At 34.9% G+C, this 25,324-nt stretch overlaps 1 protein-coding gene across 2 annotated transcripts in view; it reads left to right on the forward strand.

The window, feature by feature from the left end:
- Positions 1-25,324, forward strand: part of WNT5B (Wnt family member 5B) — a 146,735-nt gene that overhangs the window by 63,496 nt on the left and 57,915 nt on the right. The window contains exons 2-3 of one of the 2 annotated variants that reach the window (XM_051962826.1): positions 1,131-1,221; positions 19,357-19,476. In XM_051962826.1, the coding sequence (XP_051818786.1) occupies positions 1,144-1,221; positions 19,357-19,476 (198 nt within the window). In that variant the 5' untranslated portion in view covers positions 1,131-1,143. The remainder of the gene's footprint in view (positions 1-1,130; positions 1,222-19,356; positions 19,477-25,324) is intronic. The other variant, XM_051962827.1, reaches the window with a different exon arrangement.

Below are 25,324 nucleotides of genomic sequence, written 5' to 3' on the forward strand. Positions count from 1 at the left end.
TTGGGTTTTTAGATAGTCTAAAGCCATTAACTTAACTATTAAATTCTCTAAATAGCTGTTCATTCATTTAAACAGAGATAAGTCCACTGGCTAATGAAATGCAAAAGTGAGCACAGGGAGGGATAATGAGATGCTAGTGGTTCAAGTTTAAGAAATATATCAAATATTTTCTTCTGGAAGAGAGCCAGGAGGCACTGACTATGCCAAGCACCAAACAAGATCACAAACAATGAAATTAATTTTATTTTCCCAGGAAATTGATATTAATATGCTAGCCATGTAAAAATCAGCCATTAGTGCAGTCGGACTGTTGGACTGACTAGTCAGAGAGAAAGTCAGAATCAATATTAAATTAGAGGAAAGAACAATAAATTTGAATAGGTAGTGGGAATGTTTGTAGTAGCTTCAAGCTGTTCAGAACTGCTATCTGTGTCCCAAACTAAAAAGTAAAACAAAAAAAATATTGACTTTGATTATCTCTAGTTCCAGCAAAAGTTAACATGCAAAGCAATCATTACAATGAAGAGGCTAAAAGAGCCTAGAACCAGTTTCAACCAGTAAACACACTCGATATCTTTGCCAAGTGGAAAGACATGGCAGCCCAAAGAAACACTGTTTTAGAATATAAAATCATGTGTTAAGAAAAAGTAAGAGGAAGATAGTGAAAGATCACAGGTATGATTACAGCAAAACCAGCAAAAAGCAGTGAACTTAGTCTTCAGAAAATTTGGTATGAAATTTTCAGCATCATCATGGAATTATGAAAGGTCATAGACTTATGAAAGAGGAATTCCCTAGGAATAGTAAGGTTCTCCATATGTGATAGGCTTATTTGTAGATGATATTGTACAATTTGCATCAAGCTCCAGTACATTATAGGACATCGTCAGTGCTATCCAATAATTTTCTGGTAGAGATGATAAGGAACAATGCAGGGAAAAGGAATTGAATGAAAGTTGCTTATTTCTAAGATTCATTGTTGGATGAGCTGTCTATTAAAGTAGTATTTTAGCATATTATCTCTAAATGGCAGTTAGTTGGGTTCAGAGTAAATAGGAGTAGTCTGGATTGTGCTGTTCTTTCGATAATCCCAAATTGCTCATTGACATAAAACACTGTCTTTTTAACAGAAATGTTTTCCTGATGATGTATGGTAGTGTGTATTCGAACACCACAGAAGTAAAGCTGCAGATGACCCAGAGGGCAATGGAAAGATGCATGGTAGGTGCAAGTAGACTTTAGCATATTTTCAACAATGTTATCATAAAAGAGTTAGTCATATAGCAAGAGTGATGACTAGCATATAGGAATCTTGAGCATTAAACTGGTTAAACTCATGAAACACTTATGAAGGATCATGGATGAGAATTAAAGAGGAGAAGATGTGGATGGGTTGTAATCTCCACTAATGAAGGGAATATACTTATCAAAAAGCACACAAATCTATTGAATTATGGCAGTATTTATTGTTAGTACTAAATAAATTGGTTATCAAATGCTTCATTTGAAACATGTTCTCAATATATGTATTATCCCTTCATCAGTATGGATTGAAACTTATCAATATTCTCTTACCCTCTATGGTTCATATTTTTTCCATGAATCCTCTATACCGAATAAAATCTACCTGACCCAATCAAGGCCTTTCACTGGTTCTGTTAGTATTGTGGATACCAATGCTCATTTAGGTAATTCATTGGTTATCCTTTGTTTTTGATACAAAACCGTCCCACCTTATTTTCATAGCTAGAATTGCAGAAACATAGATTTAGAACTTAAAAAAACCTAAGAGGCATTGAGTTCACTCCCTCTTATTTTACACATGAAGAAACTTGAGGCTGAAAAAGGGTAAGTTATTTTCCCACACAGAATCATATAGATCGTCTTCCTGACTTTAAGTCCAGAACTCTATCCCCTGCCCTATTTATGTCCTATCACACATAAAATTAATTGCTGGAAATATGCTGCATTTGACTTTTTTCCTCACAAATATGCCTTTGTATTACCTTCAATTGTAATTCTTTGGCAGTTGTAGTGTCCTATTATAAAGAACCATGTAGGTATTGTTATTTATTGTTATCAGGGTTAAAATGATGGGCTTTTGCAATAGGGAATAGATTGAGATAAATTAAAGTGCTGGGCAATTTCTTAAATGCAATTGAGTTCACTTTTTTCCCTTTTATTTCATTCTGAGACCAAATTCTTTGATGCCTTTTCAATATCTATGTACTTATGGATTAAGCCAATAGATTACTCATATTCATTACTCATTTGTCATAATTGGGGCAATATATCTATGTGATCCACTTTATTTTTCCTGTTTAGATAGGCTGATCTCTTTTTTGGTATTTTTTTATTATAGCTTTTTATTTACAAAACATATGCATGGATAATTTTTCAGCATTGACAATTACAAAACCTTTTGTTCCAATTTTTCTCCTCCTTCCCCCAATCCCGTCCCCCAGATGGCAGGTAATCCAATACATGTTAAATATGTTAAAGTATATGTTAGATATAATATATGTAAACATGTCCATACAGTTATTTTGCTGCACAAAAAGAATCGGACTTTGAAATAGTGTACAATTAACTTGTGAAGGAAATCAAAAATGCAGGCGGACAAAAATAGAGGGATTGGGAATTCTATGTGGTGGTTCACACTCATTTCCCCGAGTTCTTTTGCTGGGTGTAGCTGGTTCAGTTCATTACTGCTCCATTGGAACTGATTTGTTTCATCTCATTGTTGAAGAGGGCCACGTCCATCAGAATAGATCATCATATAGTATTGTTGTTGAAGTATATAATGATCTAGGCTGATCTCGATGGAGTCTTAGTGGATTTCATTGAGGAAGCAATACTATATCACAAGGACATCTATCCATTAATAGGAAAATTTTCTTTTTGGATCTGGTAGTTGATATCTATGCCAGTCACAAACACCTTTAAGGTTCAGCATATGGTTGTTATCCCTCTAATGCTCATGTTCAGTTTTGTGATGTTCACATCTGTCATAGAAGAAACTTTGTATGATTTTGAAACTTTTTTTGACCTGCATTTTGTTCCATAGAGGCATGCTTTTTATAATTTTAAAAATAATTTTTAAAATTAGTAAATAATAAACAGAGTTGTTGAGTTTGCATTCTTTTTATGTATGACTATCAAAACATCATCTGTGGAAAATCAATTGTAGGGGCAGGTAGGAAGCACAATGGATAGAGCACTGATCCTGAAATCAGGAGGACTTGAGTACAACTTTGACCTTACACACTTACTAGTAGTGTGTCCTTAGACAGATTACTTAATCCTGATTGCCTTCAAAAGAAAGACAGAAAATCAATTTGAAAAGCCTCTTTTCTTCCTGGTGTGTGTGTGTGTGTGTGTGTGTGTGTGTGTGTGTGTGTGTGTGAGTGATACCTTTGACATTATCTAGTGACATTTTCCAAAACAATCTTATAACAATGAGGGAGTAGCTTTGTGAACTATTAGTTGTGGAAGTTTTCATGGTGGACTTTTATTTTGATAATATTACCATCCATGATTTTTTTCCATTCTTTTATAAACATTCCCTTTGACTTACCTTGAAAATTGTACCTGTTTGACTTTAAAATTATATCACCTCCCAGCCTAAATTTCCTGAATAAATGAAGTATTTATTAAGCATTTACAATATACAATATTCTAAGTGCTAATGGTACACATAGAAAAGTAAGCCAGTCCCTTGACTTAAAGAGTTCACATTCTAAAGAGGGAGACAACAAATATGGAAGCTTTCAGCTGCAAGTCTTCTGGCTATTAAGGTATGACAGCAAAGCAGATGATGATATTTCTTTAATGCTATTTCCGTAGATAAAATCAAATAGGATTCTGATGTTGACAATGCAAGGATTTTCTTTTCTGGGTCTTTAATAGATGGTTTATTAAACCATCTGCAAGAGCAGTGGGAAGCATCTGTACAAGGGTTGTTTCCCGGGTTGATGGCTGAGAGCCTTGAGCTAGAGGTATTGCCATTCCCAAAGTTCTTGGGTTCAGGATCCTGGGCTGTCTCTAAGAGATGTTGGCAAAGGTGGTAGTGGTGGTTTGACTGTTCTGAATGTGCCACTTTCTGTCTCTCCTTTGGGTGCCTTGCCTTTTCAGATAGGCTGGCTTGCTTTCCTAGTGGGTAGCAGTTGGTGGGAATAGGTGGCTCCTTCTCCACAGGAGCTGTCTCCTCAGATGATGATAATAATGTCTGGACTAGAAGCTGCCCTGCCCAGGACTTTTGTACTTATCTATCTATTGATGGCATTTGGTTAGCAATTTTTGCATAATGATAAGGAAGATAGTCTCCTTTTCTAGAATGATTTTTCCCTTCGATGATAGCTATGGTGACTGGGCTACCAGTAGAGCTGGTAGTTTGAGGAACAGACTATCTTCTTTAGGGTCCAAGGGAAGGATGGGGTTCAAGGTGGTTGTGGGGTTACTAGGCAAATAAATAAATAAATCTTTTTTTTAATTAGGAATTTAATCATCAATTACCACAAATATTCTAATTTTCAAAGAATAAAAATGGGCTGACATGAAATTGGCTTATGCTAAATTTTAACAATTGTCCTATTTATGACCCCTTCTGAATTTATTTTTGTTTTCTTGTGTTTTTTAAATGCTGTATCATCTTTCATTTCTTATTTTGCATCTTTGTCACTTCCCACTAACTCACACTCCCCTCCAGAAGTCCTGCCTTGTAACAAAAAGTATAGTTTATAACTGTATGTATTTTAGACACAGCTGTTCTTGCTGGCTTTATTTTATTAATGTTATTTTCATTTCCATGAAAAAGACTTCATAAAATGTGTGGGATATGTAGGAATCCCAAATGACATTTAACTATCTTTTCTGATGAAAATGTTAGCAGATCTGTTTCATTTCATCTCTATGTTTTTTCCCTTCTGGTTTCATCTCCAAATGTCCTTGGGAATATGATTTTACTCACCCTCATACTAAGTTCTCTATTTTTCCAGTGTTCTTTTCCCATAGTAAACTTTTTTTTGGAGGGGTAAAGAGACCACAACCCAATGATTGATGGCAGGGTAATGGTGATGGCAGGTAATATTTCTGACCACAACAACTCTTCAAAACCATATACTTAGTGACTAAAACAATTTTCATTAGTTACATGGTTTATTAAACATAAAGAAATTAGAGAGGAAGCCATTGAAGGTTTGTGTTCTGACTTGTTCAAAGAAGTTCTGATGCTGATGAAATTACAGATTTTTGAAGTATTGGAAGAAGGATTTGTCATTTCATCAGTGTGGGAACTTTCCAGTGTGGGAACTTCTTTTCACCAACTGCATATCCATCTATAACTTAGTGGATGAGTCTTAAGAAATTGAGGGAAATCACAGAGATTGATAGACTTTTCCAGTGACATGCACTCACAAATGTTAGAGGAGGAAAGTGGAACTCAGCACTTCTTGTCTCCAAATCCAGCCCTCTATTCATTTGAACATTTTCCAATGAAATGTGAATTATATTCAACAGATCAGATAATAGTGCTTTTCTTAACATTATGTGGTACGGCTTGTGTTTGCACTTGTTGAGTATCCATGATGCTACTTATATGCTGCCTTAAGAATAGCATCTGACACTGACTTGTGCTCTCCCTTTCTTAAGGCTATAGGAAGACAGTGTGTCTTTTTACTATTCATCAGCTAGGGAATACAATTTATAATTTTGCCCACCAGGTGGTGCTGCGTTTGAGCCATCAGCCTAATGTTGTCATCAAGATCTCTCTGACACCTATGCAAAAGTCACTTGCTATATACCTGACAAGTGAATTGTTCCAAGAGGTTGTACAAGAAACAAAGTCTCCTTAGCCTTGGTTCTCAACCAAAAGTAAGAGATGTTGACATATATACCTGGATTATTTGAAAAATTATAGGAAAATATACTCACTCTACATCTAGAAAATTTTCAATCTCAATCTTGACAGTCAAGAAGTTTTCATTGGCTACATAGCTTATTAAACATGAAAAAAAATCCAAAGGAACCATTACATATTTTTCTCACCAATTAGTTTTTTCCAGACTCTCTCTGTACCTGTAAGTTTTGGAAAGGGGAAGGTGGGTAGAGGGATTGCTTCTGTGCAAGATCCATTTCCAGTTTTAAATTTGAACAGGGAAAGCAATGAAATAATTGGGCATGACAAGGATCAGATTGGTTTACTAGCCTTCTGACCACCAAAGAAGTTTCATGCTAGCTTCAGTCTAGTCTTAATTTGTAATCCCTTCCACAAAGCTTTGTCTCAGTTTTTGTCCCAAGATCAGCTTCTCTAGAACTCTGCTCCTGGGTGATCTATCCCAGCTGCTCCAGACTTAGGTCATAGCAGAAATCAGCAGAAGAGTGGTCTCATGATTTCAGTCGTTCTTTGTCTTCCTCAAATGACAAAGAAAGGTAAAGGGGAAGGGCCAACCTACATGACTGCACACAGAATTTCATCTGTTTTTCCACTTGTTGCACATACAGCACCTTTTGATTTAATTCCCTGTGGGAACCTTCAGGACCCTTCTGACCCCTACAAAGTTGAAATGCATTATAGATCCCTGCTATTTTCCTATATATAAAACATGCAGTCCTCCATAAAGTTTTCCAAATGAACCCATACCATATTACCTTCAATTGCTATGTCTCCAAAAAAGTCCTCTTCTAGTCATGGATTCCCAAAGGCTATGGTGTTGGAACAAAATTTTTATTTTGCTGGAAAAACCTCAAGTTTGAGCCTGGCAATAGTTTTCATCTGTTGTTTAAAAACAATGCTAGCTAACTACAAAGTGGTTCATTATCCGAAGGCTGGCTACTAAGTGATGATTATTTTAAATTATTTTTTATTATTTATTTAGTTTTAAGTAAAGAAAAAATACAAAATAACCCTGAGTCCTATATGACCCTCTTCCAATCAATTGGTTGATAAGCATTTATTAAATGCCTTCTATGTTTCAAACATTGTGCTAAGCACTAGAATACAAAGAAAAGGGGAAAGATAGTGTCTACTCTCAAGATGCTCACAGCCTAAAGGAGGAGAAACATGAAAACATCGATGTTCAAACAAGGAAAAACTGAAGGTGACCAGGAAAGGGAAGGTGTTAACATTAAGTGGGCATTAAAAAAGGCTTCTCACTGAAAATAGGATAGTAACTGGGACTTGAAGGATGCCAGGGAAGTCAGGAAGTAAAAAGGAAGAGGGAATAGCTAAAATAAATGCCTGGAATCAAAAGATAAAGTGTTTTATTTAAGGAACAGTTGGGAGCCCAAGTCACTGAATTGTAGAATATGTGGTAGGAGAGAGTGGTACTGATGGAAGAGACTCAGGATGCTGAGAATAAAATTCTGAGATCATCTGCAAACATTAATTTTACTGTTGGTGCTCTTAATGTGTGGTCTTTATCCAAGATCAAGGAGCTGATATGCCATTGGAGAGGTTGAAGCACGTGCATGCTGACATTTTAGCCATAAATCAAACAAGAAATAATCAATGGCATCTTTTGAACGTATTTTGAATGAGTCTACATACCTACACCGTCAGGTTCCTAGCATTAAATTCATCCATCTTTTAAATGCTTCTACTGAAAAGTTCATCTATCTGCTTTTCACCAAAGGACTAGCTGATAATTCACTCCACCCCCAAAGCAATGTTTGGGCTTTCCCCTGGGAAGAGAATGTTGGCATGTGTCCCTACTCCTAGTCAGATAACTGCAGCTGGACAGTTGTGTGAAACATTCTTCTCAGTTGTTTTTCTTCATTAGAAAAATAGAGATTACATTCATTATGATACGATTTTATTTGATTAAAGTATGATAAGTAGACCACTAACTGATTTTGTCTTTGTTTTCTGTGCTTGGAACCTAAGGAACCTGGTAATATGCAGGTCTCACATGATTTCTACACTCCCTCCTTTTGGAAGTTTATTAATATAATAAAGATACAAGAAGAAGCAAGCCTCCCAGAGCATTTTGCCTTTCTTGTAAGATCTGCCTATATATGTCAGAATGGAGATGGACATGACAAATCATATACTCAGCAGATCAAGCTTTTTTTTTTGTTTGTTTGCTTATAATGCTTTTTTTTATTGCAAGGAGGAAACTTTCAATATTTTATCTTTTTTCCATAAAGCTTATTCATTAATAAAAACAAAATCACTGGAGATTATGAAATGGAGAACATTTTTTGAACTCTAAAATATAGTATTTATTCAGTTTAGTATATTTCCTAATACATCAAACAACCACTGAACATATCAAATGATTTCCAAAATAAAAAGAATTTTTCCACTCCTAGAAAAATAAATTTAAGTGGAGGACATTTTACCAAAAAACACAATTAAGGAACTTGTCGTAAATCACCCCTAATTGATTTTTTAACCTTTGTGTGGGCAAAGAATGTGCATTCTGACTTTACTAGATATTTAGGGTAGTCTGTAGGTGGCATTCTGGTCCTAGCCATCCCTACAAAGTTTGGACCTGGAGAGATCTCATTGTCACATTGCATTAGGCCAGGCTAGACCTCATTGTCACATTGGATTGGGTCTGGCTAGATCTCATTGTCACGTTGGATTAAGCCTGGCTAGATCTCATTGTCACATTGGATTGGGGGCTGGCTAGATCACATTGTCACATTGGATAGTTACTCATAGCCTTCTGTCCCCTTTAACATTTTCACAGAATAAAGCAAGTTTAAATAAACATCAACAACAACCTTGGAAAAATAAACCACAAAAGGACATTATGAAGGAGAGAAGTAGAAGGAAAGAAGTATCCTTATTTGCCTTTGTGATTTTATAGGGAGGGAAAAGACTTATTGTATAATATAAACTTCAAGATTGTTTTTTGGAACACCAGTTGATTAACCTGATTCTTTTCTCTATTTGTCTTGGTTACCTATCAGCTTAGAAGGATCTGTTGATAATATCTTTTCTTGCGATGGCTTGGAGAAAAGGGATATTTCCAATGTCATTTTTTAAAAAGATGGTCAGGATTCACAGGGACCTCATGGAGTTCCTCTAGTCCAACTCTCAGCAACTATATTCTCTACAATAAAACTTTTGACTGAAAACCTCATGAACTATACCATTTATGTCCCACAAAAGAGCAGGGCTCTCTCTTGTTATTCATCGGAAGGATTTTTGAAAAAGCTTTCCAGGGATATTGACCATAAAGGCTCCTTTCAAGAATGACAAAGAACTGAAGACTTTGCCTCCAGAAATACTAATGAGGAGGGATAATTTCCTTGAGAACTTCATGTCTTTTTTCTATGACCAAGTAATTATTATCTATCCTCAAGGTACAGGCTAATTTTCTGGAATAGAAAATAAGGGAGTTTGAAAGGTGTCCTTTTTTTTTTTTTTAAACTCTTTAGGGTATCAGAAAGAAAAATATTCCTCATAACAATGAAGAAGAGTTTTCATGTTAAAACAAAAAAAGAATAGGAATCTTAAGGGGTAGCGAGAGGAATACAGACTAGAGAGGAGCAAGTAGCTGCTTTTTCATCAAGAAATGATGATGTCAATTCATGTTTATCATTGAATGAGAGATTTTCTAGTAAGGATCAAAAGAAAAATGAGTAACAGTGGTTAGTGATATCCTTCTGTGGAGTAGTGATAATAGAGAGGTCAACTGACTTCCTGTGACAAACTACCCTATAATCATCAAATTATATGATTTCTACTCATGTTATTCTTGAAATGCAGAAAAACCTTTAAAGAATTATCAAAGCAAATGACTGTTACATATTTCATAAAGCACAAATGATATTTCTAGGCAAAATCTTTTATGTTGATAAAGAGCAAGAAATTGAAGACCACAGGAACACATATGATGTTTTTATCACGGCTGCTGCTTAAAATCAGGGTCTTTGGAAAAGGGAGATTTGGGAAGCAAATAGCTTTAAACACCAAAAAAATGGTGTTTAAAAGAGGGATTTAGATTTATATTCCTTGACAGTTTAAAATATAGGAATGATGAATTTTGGGATAGAAGTAAAATATACTTAATAAGACAAGTGAAAATATATTTGTCAGGATTTTTTTTAAAAATCTAATCCAAAAGATTTTAATGTGAATAAAAAAGTAGGAGGGGGAACCTACTTCACCAACCTAGATACCAGAAACAGTAGCAAGAATAGCAATAGAAGTACAGAGAAATTAATTTTAAAAATTCAAGAAAGACACTAGCAACAAAATCCATAGTTTCTGATATCTCTGTGCAAATGCACAAAACATTAAAGAATGGGGGCAGCTAGATGGCACAGGGGATAGAGCCCTGGCCCTATAGTCAGGAGGACTTGTTCAAATCCAACCCCAAACACATATACACAATACGGAAAGGAGAAATAAAATAAATATGCTGTTAAAATCACTAAATCTCAAAGTAAACTAAGACAACAAAAATGTTTTTAAATCTGTATTAAAGAGGAAGATTAAAGAAGAAAGAGAGTCATTGCTTGGAGTGGATAGAACAAAATAGGTGATGGAGGAAAGTCAAAATTGCTGAACTTTTAAATTTCTTCTCTTTTCTTTGAGTAAAAGAATAATGTCTGCAACAGAGAGGACAGAACAACAAAAAAAATTGGTTAAGGAGTTAATACTCAAGATAAGAAGGGAAATAATAATATTACCTGAATCTCCTTGATGAGTTAAGATGATCAGGTACTAAAAGACCTAGAAAATATGATTTTTGAAGGATTGTGAAAGGACAGGATAAATATTGCAGGATTGTTAAAAAAACAGATATTATCCTAATTTTCAGAAAACTGTAAGATCGTCAAACAATAGATCAACGATCTTTGATCAATGAAATTTCCTGGGGAAATTTTTTTCAATAATATTTTATTTTTCCAAAAACATGTAAAAAGAGTTTTCAGCATTGATTTTTCTAAGACATTCTGTTCCAAATGTTTCTCCCTCCTGTTATCTCCTCCCTCCCCAAGACAGCAAGCAATCTGATGTAGGTTAAATATGTGCAATATTTTTGAACATTTTTCTGTATTTGTCATACTGTGCAAGAAAAATCAGACCAAAAGGAAGAAAATCATGAGAAAGAAAAAGAAAGCAAACAATTTTTTTAAAAGTGAAAACACTATACTTTAATCCAATTCAGTCTCTAATAGTTCTATCTCTAGATATGGATGGCATTTTCCATCCTGAGGAAAATTTTTAAAAACATTATAAAAGGAATGGCTAATTAAAATCTAGGGGGGAAAAAAGCAGTAATCACAAAGAATTGGGAAGAACCTGTTCATGCTGAACTAACCTTTCTTTATTGTCATAGTAAATATAGGAGATTATATAGTTATAGTTTACCTAATTTTCAGGAAGCATTTAAGTGCTTTCTCCTGATATTCTTGTGAACAAGTTAGAGAGATTTGGGCTCAGCCAGACCAATAGTACAATTAGGTGACACAATTGGTTGAATGGTTGGACGCAGAGAATTGTCATTAATGATTTAATGTTAGCTTTGAAGGAGATCTTTGTCCTAGAGATCTGAGCTGTTTAACTTTTTTGTCAGTGCCTTAGATAAAGGCAAAGATGGCACATTTATCAAGTTTGCAGGTAATGTAAAACTAGAGGAGATAGCATATTGCAGAACAGAAACAGAATATAAAAAATCAAATAATATGAAACAAAGGGATATGTTTTTATTTTTGAAATAGTATTTTACTTTTTCCAATTGCATGTAAAGAAGATTTTTAACATTCATTAAAAAAAATTGAATTCCACATTTTCTATCTCTCCTTCCCCTCTCTCTCCCCTAAGATGATAAAGCAATTTTATATATTATATATGTGCATTTATGTAAAATATATTTCCATATTAGTCATGTTGTGAAATAAGAAACAAAAGAAAGAAAAGAAACTGAAAATAGTATTCTTCGATCTGTATTGAGATTCCATCTGTTCTTTTTCTCGATGTGAATAGCATTTTCCATCATGAGTACTCTGGAATTGTCTTGGATCATTATACTGCTGAAAAAATCTAAATCATTCATATAGTTAATTGTTGCTAATACTATGTGCAATGTTCTCCTTGTTCTACTCCCTTCAACCTGCAGCAATTCATATAAATTTTTACCTGTTTTTCTGAGATCTACCTGCTTGTCATTTCTTATAGCACAATTGTATTTCATTATATTCCTGTAGCCAACTTGTCCAACTGTTGCCCAATTTATGGGCATCCCCTCAATTTCCAATTCTTTGTCATAATTGGACAAAATTAGCAACTATAAATATTTTCTAGCTGTAGGTCCTTTTCCCTTTTTAAAACTCTTTTTGGAATACAGACCGAGTAGTGGTATTGCTGGACATACATAATTTGTTTGCCCTTTGAGCATAGTTCCAAATTGCTCTCTAGAATGGTTGGATCAGTACACAACTCCACCAACAGTGCATTAGTGTCCCAGTTTTCCCATATACCCTCCAATATTTATCATTTTCCTTTTCTATCATGTTAGTCAATCTGAGAGGGGTAACTCAGAGTTGTTTTAATTTGCATTTCTCTAATCTATAGTGATAGAGCATTTTTTCATGATTAAGACAGCTTTGAATTCTTTATTTGAAAACTTCCTATTCATATCCAAAGGAATATACTTCAGGTCTTATACTTAGAGTCAAAAATTGAACTCCATTAATCAAAGATGATATCAACACGGTTAGACAAAAGTTTAATAGAATAAGCCTAAGGGTTTTTAGTGAAAAGTTCAGTATAAGTAAGCAGTGGGCTATGACAGTCAAAAAAAATCACCATTATTTTAGGTTATATTAAGAGAAGCACATTAAGCAGCCTTAGAGAGACAAAAGTCCTTGTTCCATTTTGGATTCTACATTTTAGGAAAGAAATTTTCACTGTAGCACTGTTCAGAAGTTGACTTTAAAACTAAGTTCTAGAATATGATAATGGAATGAAGCTCCATGACCAGGAGAACAATGGAGATGCCAAGGGGAGCACCTACCTCCACCTAGTGGAAAATATAGACATGATACCCATTAGAGAGCAGCAGCACGGTGATTATCACCAGAAGACAGCATCATGGATGTGAGTTGCCCCATCCATGGGTATATCCTGGCCACAGGAATGTGCCCTTTCATGCATGCCCTCTGGCAACATATGTGCTCTGGGTGTGCCCTTCCCACCTATGGGAGAATGTTCCCCGCATGATCAGGGGAGCATTCTTACTGTGTCTCCTGTGAATTAATCAGTCAACAAGTATTTATTGTAGAGTGTTTAATATAACCCTTATTCTCAAGGAGCACATGTTCTAATTTAATTTTGGGATGACTGGTAAAAGTAAATAAGCTCCCTTTGACCCAGCAGTGTTTCTACTGGGCTTATACCCCAAAGAGATACTAAAGAAAGGAAAGGGACCTGTATGTGCCAAAATGTTTGTAGCAGCCCTGTTTGTAGTGGCTAGAAGCTGGAAAATAAATGGATGTCCATCAATTGGAGAATGGTTGAGTAAATTGTGGTATATGATTGTTATTGAATATTATTGTTCTGTAAGGAATGACCAGCAGGATGACTACAGAGAGGCTTGGAGAGGCTTACATGAATTGATGCTAAGTGAAATGAGCAGAACCAGGAGATCGTTATATACCTCAACAAAGACACTGTTTGAGGATGTATTCTGATGGAAGTGGATCTCTTCGATAAAGAGAGCTTTAATTGATCACAGATGGACAGAAGCAGCTACACCCAAAGAAAGAACACTGAGAAATGAATATAAACTGCTTGCATTTTTGTTTTTCTTCCCAGGTTATTTATACCTTCTGAATTCAATTCTCCCTGTGAAACAAGAAAACTGTTCGGTTCTGCACACGTATATTGTATCTAGGATATACTGTAACCCATTCAACATGTAAAGGATTGCTTGCCATCTAGGGGAAGAGGTGGAGGGGGGGGGAAATCGGAACAGAAGTGAATGCAAGGGATAATGCTGTAAAAAATTACTCTGGCATGGGTTCTATCAATAAAAAGTTATTAAAAAAAAAAGGACAAAGTCAAGAATCCAAATACCAATGGTACAAAAAGGTCTATTCAACAGAGGGGAAAAAACCTTATGTCTTCATTATCTGAAATGCCTCCATTTTATATGCTTCTAAGGCAAGAGATCCTGGAATTGGATCAGCATATTAAGGACTTAAATTTGACTAGATAAATATACTTCGTTCTTTCTTTGTTGCTCTCAAATTATCTACTGGCTAAGAAATAAGCAACATGAAATAAAAATAATTACTTCTGTTAACCATATAACCAGACATTTTTTCTAACATCAAGAAGTCTCTTTTATAGTGTAAAATAAAATAAAATAAAATACATTTAAAATTTAAAAAAAAGTAAATAAGCTATACTTTAACACATTTAACATGTATTGGTCAACCTGCCCTTTGGGGAAAGGGATGAGAGGAAAGAAGGGAAAAGTTGGAACAAAAGGTTTTGTAATTGTCAATGCTGAAAAAATTACCCATGCATATGTCTTGTAAATGAAAAGCTATAATTTAAAAAAGGAAAAAAAGTAAATAAGCTGATATGGAGCTCCTGAGAAACAGCTTTGCACAGCAGATAGAGAACTAGCCTCGGAGCCGGGAAGACACAGATCCAAGTTCTGCTATTGATACACATTTGGCAAGATGCTCAACATATCATTTAACCTTTCAATACTTTAGACAACTCTTTAAATGAATCATCATGTTTGGGAGAAGGCACCAACCTGTTCCTTCATTCATAAGGTTGTTACTAACAAAGCCATGGGTCTAGCTCCAGTGGACCCCTGAGCTGTGGCTTTTGAATAAGTAAAGACTCATATCTTGAAATAGGGGCAAATTTCTCTCATTTCTTCCAGGATACATGTGGTTGCTTAAGTGGTAAATAACAAGAACAACAAAAACAAGTGAAATAGCGTAGTGTAGCCAATAAGGCACTAGGCTTAAAGTCAGGGAGACCTGGATTCAAATCTTGCCTCCAACACTTACTGACAGTTTGACTTTGGGCAAATCACTTAATTTCTCTGTATGCCTCAGTTGCCTCATCTGTAAAAATGAAGGGGGTGTATTTTGTATTAAAGGGCCTCTGGATTGCTTCCAACTCTAAAACCAAGGTATGACATATAAGTAAGGAAAGACAGTAGCAAGTAGGCATTTTGATTTAGTCTGTACCTTCTGAAGATGATTGTGAAACTCATTTAAAAGGCTCTGGAATATTTGGACAACATATGAAGTATGTTAATTTTTTATCAAATCGATAAAAAATATCTATTATTCAGACCAAGTGGCTAGGTGGTAGAGTCCTGAGCCTGGAGTCAGAAAAGTCATCTTCCTGAATTCAAATGTAGCCTTAGACACTTAGCTGTGCAACCTTGAACAAGTCACTTACCCCTGTTTACTTGTTCCATATGTCAAATGAAATGGAGAAAGAAATGGCAAACTACTGCAATATCTTAGTCAAGAAAACCCCAAATGGAGTCATGGAAAGCTGGACACAACTGAATGACAAAATCATTAGGCTATAATTTGCACTTGTATGGACAACTCATAGAGTTGGTCTATTAATATATCTTTGATGGATACTATAGATAAGCAATGAACTAGAGTCAGAATTAGAGAAAAGGAGGAGAAAAGTCTATAATTCCTTTTAGAAAGATAAGTTTTTTTCCCAATGATTTCAAGCTTTTCCCTGAAAGAAAGCTCCCCTCTTTTTTTAATATTAGCATTTTTCTATCAGTGCTTTACATCTGCCAGTAAAAGAATTCAACGGTTTAAAGAATTATTGTTGCAGTATCCCAAAGTGACAATATTGATGTAAGTTGTTGTTCAGTTTTTTTTTAGTCATGTCTGACTTTTCATGATCCCATTTAGGATTTTCTTGGTAAAAATTCTGAAATAAGTTGTCATTTCCTTTTCTAGCTCATTTTGCAGATGAGAAAATTGAGTTAAGTAGGGTTAAATGATGGACTTTCCTAGGATCACACAGCTAATAAGTATCTGAGGCCAGATCTGAATTCATCCTGATTCTGGAGCCAGACACTCTATCTACTAGCTTACCTTCCTGTCAAAAAGAAGGTAGTATCTGGATTTGAACCCAGACACTTTGAATTCAAACCTAGCACACTTTCCATGGCACTAAACTGCCTATTTGGGGTTATGAATGGGTTTCCACGTATTGTCAATGAAAAATTACATAGATGTACATAAGGATATTGTCAGAAAGATGAATGACTAGGAGAGGGAAAAGGCCTCTTGAGTAAAAAGAGGGAATAATCTGTGGAGACATATTCCATTAGTGTAAAATATCAAAAGAGCCAGAGCAATTTTTAAACCTTTTTGTGTCACAGATACATTGTTAGTCTAGGGAATCCCAAAGTACTTTTCTTAGAATAATGTAAGTTTTTAAAAAATCATAATTGAAGGAAATACCAAGTTTTAGCTAGAACTTTGTGAAAATAAAGATGTAATATTTTTTCTAAATTCAGGACTGCCTAAAATCTTATCTACAAACTATTTATGGGGTCCATTGACTGTAAGTTAATAACCACTGATCTAGTGGGAAGAAAATTTACAAGAAGACATAGGCACAAGTACAAAATGTAAAGGCATGAGTGGATTGCAATATATACCCATGAAGGGAATACCGAACTAATGAGATTTCAAATCCAATAAAAGTATTTATGAAAAACTGCTTTGATTAGAAGGATGAGATATCCCTCTTAGAGAATTCAAACTGTGAATATAAAATAAGATATTTTTATAGCACTAAAATGTATATCATCAATTCTTAATGAATATCCCATTGTGAAACACAGAAAATTTCACAAAATACGGAGATTTCTTCCCAGTAAGAACATACATAAAAAAGGACCAATATATAAATTAATAAATATTTATAATGTAATCCTCTATTTATGTTGTTTTTTTTATGTTCTTGGAAAAGAAGAGAATTTGGTAGATGATATGCTCAGTATATGGAGGGAGGAAAGACTGAGTATATAGGAAAAAGTATATCTGGCAAGGGTGGGAATGTGACCTTTCACCCCGAAAATCTTGTGAAGATTAAGTTAAATCTTGCCAGACATCTTCTTTCCTATATTCACACAATAGGGACCTTTCCTTCAGGTGACCCAGAAAGGTTAATGGAAGAATGCTTTCTCCACACATGATTCCTTTGGAGAGAACAGTTTTCATGATTTAGGGCTTACATTTAGGTCTTACATAGAGAGACTTCAATCTCTAAATTATTATGAGATTCTTCCTCTAGTCCATTCTTTCCTCTAATGACAATACCCAATATAAAAGATGCATGAGGCTGATTAGAGGCTTTCTGAGGAAAAGGGCCTGTAGACTTGTACATTGTGTTCAGGGCTGAAACATCCAGCTGGGATTTTTTTCCATGAAAAGAGGATTTTAGTAAAACCATTACCGAGGGTTTAAAGACTCAGAAGCAGTTGGACTGCATGTGAGAGGCAGATTGGCATCAACAGGCTTATTTCCGGGCTAATGGCAGGTTGGGAAGTCATTTTTAACTTGGTCTCCCTGGGATTTTCTGGCAGATAGTCAGTCATTAGATAAGTCAAGAGTAGAAATGTACTAAGGAATGGGAAAAAATTTGGTTAGGGGCTTGGCAATGGCATAATGCCAGCAGAAACATACTCCTGTTCTCAAGGTATTGTCTCATTTCAGGGCAAATAATGCTCACTTGAAACCTTATCAAAGGTCAAAGAAAAACCAATTTAAAACGGGAATTGAACTGGGTCAGATAACCTAATCTGGATGATTGGGGTTTCTTTGTTAGTCTACATAATAACTTCTACTTTTCTGGAGTAAAAAGGAGAGGGAAAGGAAGAGGCAGCAGTGGTCGGCCAAGCTTGAAACATTTTTACGCCATTAAGAATTTTCCTAGCCTACTTTGTGGGGTTTGTTTAACCCCAAAGGGTTCCATAAAACAGGAGCTACTATCTCCATGTGGCTCAATAGGGCTATCTGTAACATATATATATATATATAACCGTTACTAAATTCTTTTAGAAAACAAAAGGATATTGAATACAGGAATCTGTGATATGTGGAGGTGGAGGATTTGGAATTTTTCACAAGGCAGAGTCAAATTTTTCTTGATATAAGGTAAAAAAATTTTATGCTGAAAACTATCCAAATAGAATGGGCCATCTGAGCAAGTAGTGGATTCCCTTTCATTGGAAGTATTCAGACAAAGCCTAGAGGACTACTCAGCAGGTATGTTACAGGGAAAATTGTTTTGGCTGCTATTATTTAAAGTAGGTAAACTCTGAGGGAAGTCCCCTCTTACTCTGATTGTACTGATCATTCTCTGACGTACTGATTCTGCTCAGAAAGGTTGGCTTTCTTTTTACTTATAATGTATGGTATATAGTAAAAACTTCCTTTCATCTGTCTGAGAATAAAATGATTAAGCGCTCTTTGTCTAAATTGTTCTTCCCATTCTGTTCCCTTTATTTTCCATCTGTTCATATAAGTCTTTCTGGTTTTCTTGAAATTGTCCCTTCTACCATTTCTTAGAGAGCAATTAATTCTAATATATTGAAATATTGAATTCTATTGTATTGGAAATATATTAGTTACCAACACATTTATTAACAGGTTCTAGCACTTAAATCCTATTTGCCAATGGATTTTTCAGCTGCCAGTTATGTATATAGAAAGTTGATGCTTTTCCTTTTACCTATAATTTTACATCTACAGCAAACACAAGAGCCTATGTTGCTGACTATGGATCCTATACTGGCATTGTTCTAGTCTGACTCTTTATAGGACAACTCCTTTGCTGAAAGGGAATCATTGTTAATAATAGAAAGATTGTTTTTAATTTTTGCTATTTAAGGCACAGTGGTATTGTGATCGAATGGGGTTTGCAGTGAAAAGATTTATTTTAGAATATAGCCTTGCTGTTTTGTGACTCTGGACAAACCTCAGTTTCCTTATCTGTAAAACAGATGTAAAAATAGCACTTATTTCACAAGGTAGTTGTGGGAGCAAACAAAATGATGTATGTAAAGTGCTTTTCCATTTTTATCTATTTCTGCAAGACAATTGTCCAGAGTCACACAGTTAGCAAGTATTAAGTGTCTGAAGCCAAATTTGAACTTAGGTCCTCCTGATTTCAGATCTGGCACTCTCTCCACTGAGCCATCTAAGTGCCCCCGTTTGCTACTTTTAAAGCACAGGCAGATATAAATGAATATTGGTCAATAGGTCATATTTGCAGCATATTTTAATTTTGCATGATTTCATTTGATCCTCACAACAATCTTCTCTGTGTTTCAATATCTTCACATGTATAATTAGAAAAAACTGTGTATTTACCACTAGGTCATCAAGGATACTTCTAAAATTATGAGTCTGGATAATTGGGAGAATAGTAGTACCCTCGACAGAAATAGAGAAGATTGGAAGAAGGACCAGTTTAAGAAAAGAAATGATGATCTATTAGTAAGTATATACCTTCCTTCATTTAATCATTCTATAGTAATGCTTATTCTATCTCACTGGCATATTTTAAACATTTCTCCTAATTATATTATTCATGACCTCAAATGTCTCATGGCAGAAAAGGCTAATTTTAAAAGATATATGATAATTTTACCAATGGGGCAAAATTGGCAGCAAGACATAGGATGACACTGTGGAATGAATTAAAAATATTTTCATGCATTATTGTTGTTGTCCTTCGTTTTTGAAGAGGACCAAAATAGCATCGCTATTCAGAGAGCAATAGGGAGATGGGTGGGGCAATATATGAACTATGAAAATTTTCAGTAATGAACTAAGTAAAGTATCATCAAGAAAATAAATGAGAGGGAGAGAAGGTGAGGTGGTCATGTGAAGAGGAAAAGGGGTGATGGATAAGTGGACAGTCAGTGTGCTTTGTTGCAAATTCTGGAAAAAGCAAAAAAGGCCTCCAGGGTGTTGAATGAACCCTGTGGCAAATTTATGGGAAAATCTGCCCAAAAAGGCAGGAACTATATCTTCTCCAACTTCTCTCTCCCTGAAACCTAAGACAATGCACATAATAGGTTTTTAATAAATGTTTGTGTGGTTAAATTAATTCCTTTGTGTTCCTTTAGTCAGCATTAAATAGGGTAATACATACTTGTTCTCTTTCCATTCTTCAACCTCTTTTCTCCATTTAGATTGCCTTTCTTGAATTTGTATCTATTTAGTATGAACACAGAAAATGCAATTTTCAGGTGAGATCCTTTTAAAGTTTCCTAGGAAAAACTTCAGTTCTCAGTTTCATAGAGCCTTTTATGGAATACTGTCAAGAATAGTTACTTTTATTCTTAGACATTGAGTAACAAATCACATTTACTTTCTTGTCTTTTCAAAAAAGTCTTCATCTATGTTATTATTCTCCCAAGTAATCAAGTCTAATAAATCATACCTCAACAAATTAACATGCTTTGATTTTAAAAAAAATCCCCTAAGGCAAAAGTACTTTTAAAAAAAATTATAAAGACAAACAAAACAGCAAAAACATTTTTAATTGATTTCCTTTGTAATCCTTTTTGTTTTATTTTGTTACAATAATAGCTAGCATTTATATCTCCTTAGTAGATGCTCTTACTCCTATTTCAAAGATAGGAAAACTAAGACACAGAATATTTAAATGACATAGTCCAACATGTGATATGTAAGTTTGAGAGAAATACTTTCTGGGTAATTGTTTTATTATGCTAGCAGATAATAAATAAAAGGGGTCAGTGACACTCTTGAAATTCAAAGACCTCTCATGGAACCCACTCAGGGCTTACAGGCCTTTGGAAGAGTGAGGGTTCCTAAGGGTGTCAGTCAACTCTGATTAGTTAACAATGAGAAGAATGAATATTATGAGAGATGGACCTAATCTAATTGGGGCGGGAGAAATGATTGTGGACAAAGGGAGACTATCTTCTGTCAGACCACCTCCAAACCCAGGCAATCTAGACAGAAAGATCTACCCCCGACACACACAGAGCCCAGGGAAACACAATGGATGGGAATTCACCTTAGATTAAGTTCTTTGTAAGGTTTTGTAGTTGGGTGGGGTCTCCTACCCAGGATCAAAAAGCTTGGACTTCTAAGGATGTACCTCTCTCTTGGAGCTGGGCAATTTCATCCAACAACAATATCCTTCAGAGACTGCCTTGAACTAGTAGAGAATGAGGGGAAAAGATCCTGGATCTCCCCAATTATTTGTTATTTAATTTTCATTTCTCCCAACTCTATTCACTGCTTTACCATTATTCAAAAAAGAAACCATTTTCCACCTACCTAAAAGAACATATGACACACAAAATCGGTTAAGAATCTCATATAGACACCAAACCATCTTAGCTCTGTAGTTGGTTATCTGAAACCAAACTATGGAGTAGAAAAGTAAGAACCTTGAAGTCTGTCCCCACCATCAACCCACCCTTGGATTCTAGATATCTTTGCAGTCAAAGGGCTTCTTTGTAAGATCAGTGTCAATCTCACTGTTCCTCTTAATGTTCATTTTCCAGAGTTGGAATTTGAATCCATCTGTGAGAACTCCCTTCTGATTAAAGATGGAAGTTTCCATATGACAGGTTTTTAAGTCTGTCTCGCTTCATATTCTATATAGTCTCCCAAAGTACCTTAAAGTGAACCTTTTGAGTTATGTTGACTCTTGTCTTCATATAGAAATTTTCCTTAAAGCAACTTTAGGACTTATCTTTACAGGAGGAATAGTTCCTGTTTTTCTATTATAATGAAACTATTCTCCTTTTCCTCCCAATGTTAGAAATAATTTATAGTATATATTAAATACAACTTAAGTTTAGGAGATGTATTTATATTTTCCATATGTAATCCCTTAAATTTTACTCTCAAATATGGTCATCTAAGAAAAAAACAAAAACAAAATCCCCATGGTCAAAGGTGGTCTTTAAGGTTGATTTTGGATCTCTGAAATTATAGTGCCTGGAACCAAATTCCAACTTTGACCCTTACTGACATTTATAAAAAGAGGGGTAGAACCAATGGCTTCCAAAGTCCTTTCCAGTTCTAGAGCTGTGATCTTGAGAGCTAACAGCTAAATAGCACATTTTTAAGTGGCCTTTTCCCCCTCAAATAATGATAGTCTATAAAACCCTGTCAGTTCATTATCATCTTTATCCTTTTGAAATTATGAAGTCACTGAAGATGGTTTCCCCGGGAACTCTGATACCCTTATGATGATTTCTGGAGAAGAAGAAGAGGAAAATAGTAGGAGGAATTGGTGGAAAAGAGATTTAAGATTTTTAATAGCAAATGGTCTCCAACTTATAGACAATATTGCCACCTGCTGACAGTAAAAAGAACCTGCAGCCTTAGGTGATTAAAAAAATTTTTTTTTAATTTTATCTTTTTCTTTTCCACATTCCTCCATTTACATCAGGCATTTGAAATTTCAAAAAGGCCAGAACATCTTCTTCATTTTTGAAAACTAGGAATAAAAAAAACAGGGTTTTTGTCCACCTCTTGTTGTCATAACAGAAAGAATGAAGCTGGTTCTCTCAGGGAAGAAAGAACCATGAAATGAAGTAATAAGCTGTTTAGGAAAAGGAAAGTAATTTCAATTTTTCTCTAGAATAATCTGTGCTAAGTTACTGGCTCTCTTAACTCTTCATACATATAACTCCTATATTTCTGATGTATGTATTTCAAAATTTCAAAGACTTGACTGATCTCCAGCCTTAGATTTGTCTTTGAATAATAGAAATCCATATAAGCTGTCATCTATATATCTTGAAGTCTTTCTATCATAGTAATATAGATAGGCCAGATCTTGGCCTTTGAAAATCTCAAGCTCAGTTCTCCTATCAAACTCTAACAAAGTTCACCCAAGACTTGAATTTGTGATGCAAATAGTAATAAACTGCATGTGGATCCATACCATATAAGATTTTTCCTTTAATAAAATACCTGATTCTAAAATGACAATAACATTATTACATGGGGAAAGGGGATGGAGTAGAGCACTTTTTTCAGGCAAAGTAAATCTTCACTTGTTGACATTTGACTCTGAGGACAATAGTCTCAAGATCACTGACTTTCACCAGAACTAGAATATTTCATTCACTTTGGGGTCTAAAAACTTCAGCATATATGTCTATTCTATATGAGGGGTTTTTTAACAATGGTTTTGTAAAAAAAAAAAATTAATATGTTGACATCTATATTTCAATATGATTGAATCCTATGTTTTTATTTTATGAATTTAAAAACACAATTCTGAGAAGGGGTTCAGAAGCTGCCAAATTAGACTGCCAAAAGGATCTATGACACAAACTGATAAAGAACTCCTACTCTAAATGTAGCTGCAGAGAGAGTCTGATAAAGTTAACACAGAATGACTATTCTTCTGTTGGATTATATATGTTATCTCAAGCGAGTAATGCTTTCACAATCATCATGGTAGTCATAGTAGTAAATATGTTCCTAAAAGGTTTTGTGTATATCATCCTGGTTCAGATTTTCTATAAAAGTCTAACTGTTAAAGAAAAAGAAAAATGAATCCTTTTAAAGCAAATTACTATCTTATCTATGTAACTCTAGATTTTCATACTAGGTTTTCTTAAAACAAGTTAACCGGACTGACTATTATATTAGGTTGTTAACTGCTAACAAAGTTGCAGTCTTTGGGAGATTGTCAGTGGGATTGGAAAGGCATTTTTAATCTAAGATTCTTGAAAATTTCTTTGAGAGAGTTCAGCACTAGTATAGATTCTCCCTCACATCGGTACACTTATTAGATTAGTATTTTTTTTTTTAATATGAGAACTACTTTTTTTTCTCCCTCACTCAGAATGAATCTTGCTCTGCCACTCAAGTTAAGCTTGAGAGAAAGAGAAAGGAAGTTATCTGTTCTATAATTTAACACAAGTTTTGGAGTGAGATTTCCTTAGGAGGCACTATGACAGGAAATAGAGATGTTATAAAATTCTATTTCCTAAAGAAGGAGGGGAGGAATGGAGATACCATTATGGAATTTCATCTTAATTACTTCTTAAATACTTCTATCTCTTGTACATAGGAAATAATTGCTTTCCTTTCTGTTAGGTAATTTAGGAACCTATCTTGGAAAAGGATTACTTTCCTAAAAGTCATGACAAAAAAAAAAATTCTCCAACCACTACCAACTCAGAGAATAAATCTAGCATCATGTCTTCATCATCTGGGTAGAAATTATTATGCTAGACTCTGGGCTTCTATGGGAATATGAAAGTTGAAGGATGAAATGCAGAAGGTGCTATGCAATTCCTGTTCAATCTTTACAAATTTTTCATCAAAAAGAGGGGTTAACAACAGAAGAGTGTTTTAGAAGTCCAGGTTTCTTATGTTTTTGTTGGAAGAGAAAACATAACTGATACTCCTTCAATTTATGATTCTGTCTCATGGAAGGATTACAAATATACTGGTATGCTTCCTGGTCTGTCAGCAGAAATTAAGCATGCACAGGATGCTAGTTTTGTGGTTATCCTAAGTACCAACTTGCAGAAGATTCTTCTCCAAATGGAGATGGGGGTGGAGAAGGGAAGGGAGAATTAGTGTTGGCTTAAATTCTCTGAAGACAGCTGGTGATAGATTTGACACTAGAGGGTACCAATAGTCCCATCCTCCATTTGCCCACTGTCTCTGGGTTCTTAGAATCTCCTGCAGTTGTGTGTGTACTATGAATGGGGACCACGCATATCTAAGGTAGTCTGATGCTTGAAAAATTTTTAGCAGTGGCTTTTTCTGTCACAAAGAAAAGGCGATATTTTTCTATCATAAAGAAAAGGCAAAAATTGGTCTCTATTCTGTAAAATGGGGCTAAAACCAGAGGAAACTATTTCTTAAGATTCTCAAGAGGATCAAATAAATGCAAAGTCAGCTTTTGAGCACTATGTAAATGTCAGCCATTAGTAAGGACTTTCTGAGGAGATGGGTAAAAGGTGGCAGTCAAGCAGTAAAGGAGAACTGGATCAAAGAACTGGCTGCACGTTAGATGCTATCCCTCTGATGTGGTTATTAGAGCAAGGTCTAGAACTGAAGTTTTGATAGGGCTAATCAGCTCAGGCAAATTCCTTAAACCCTTTCATGTATTACTTGTCCCATCGAGAAAACCACCCAAACTATTTGCTATCACATAATCCTATTTGTGAAACAAAACCAGAAAAACAACACCTCTTTGAGAAGCATAGAGAAATCCTATAATATGACTAAGAACATGCAGGTAAATCATATTCAAGGATACAGGTTCATTCCATTTGATCTTGTTATTCCAATTTCTTTATAGCTGAAAATATTTTCTTCT

This window comes from Antechinus flavipes, chromosome 5, assembly GCF_016432865.1.
Source record: "Antechinus flavipes isolate AdamAnt ecotype Samford, QLD, Australia chromosome 5, AdamAnt_v2, whole genome shotgun sequence".
NCBI lineage: Eukaryota > Metazoa > Chordata > Mammalia > Dasyuromorphia > Dasyuridae > Antechinus > Antechinus flavipes.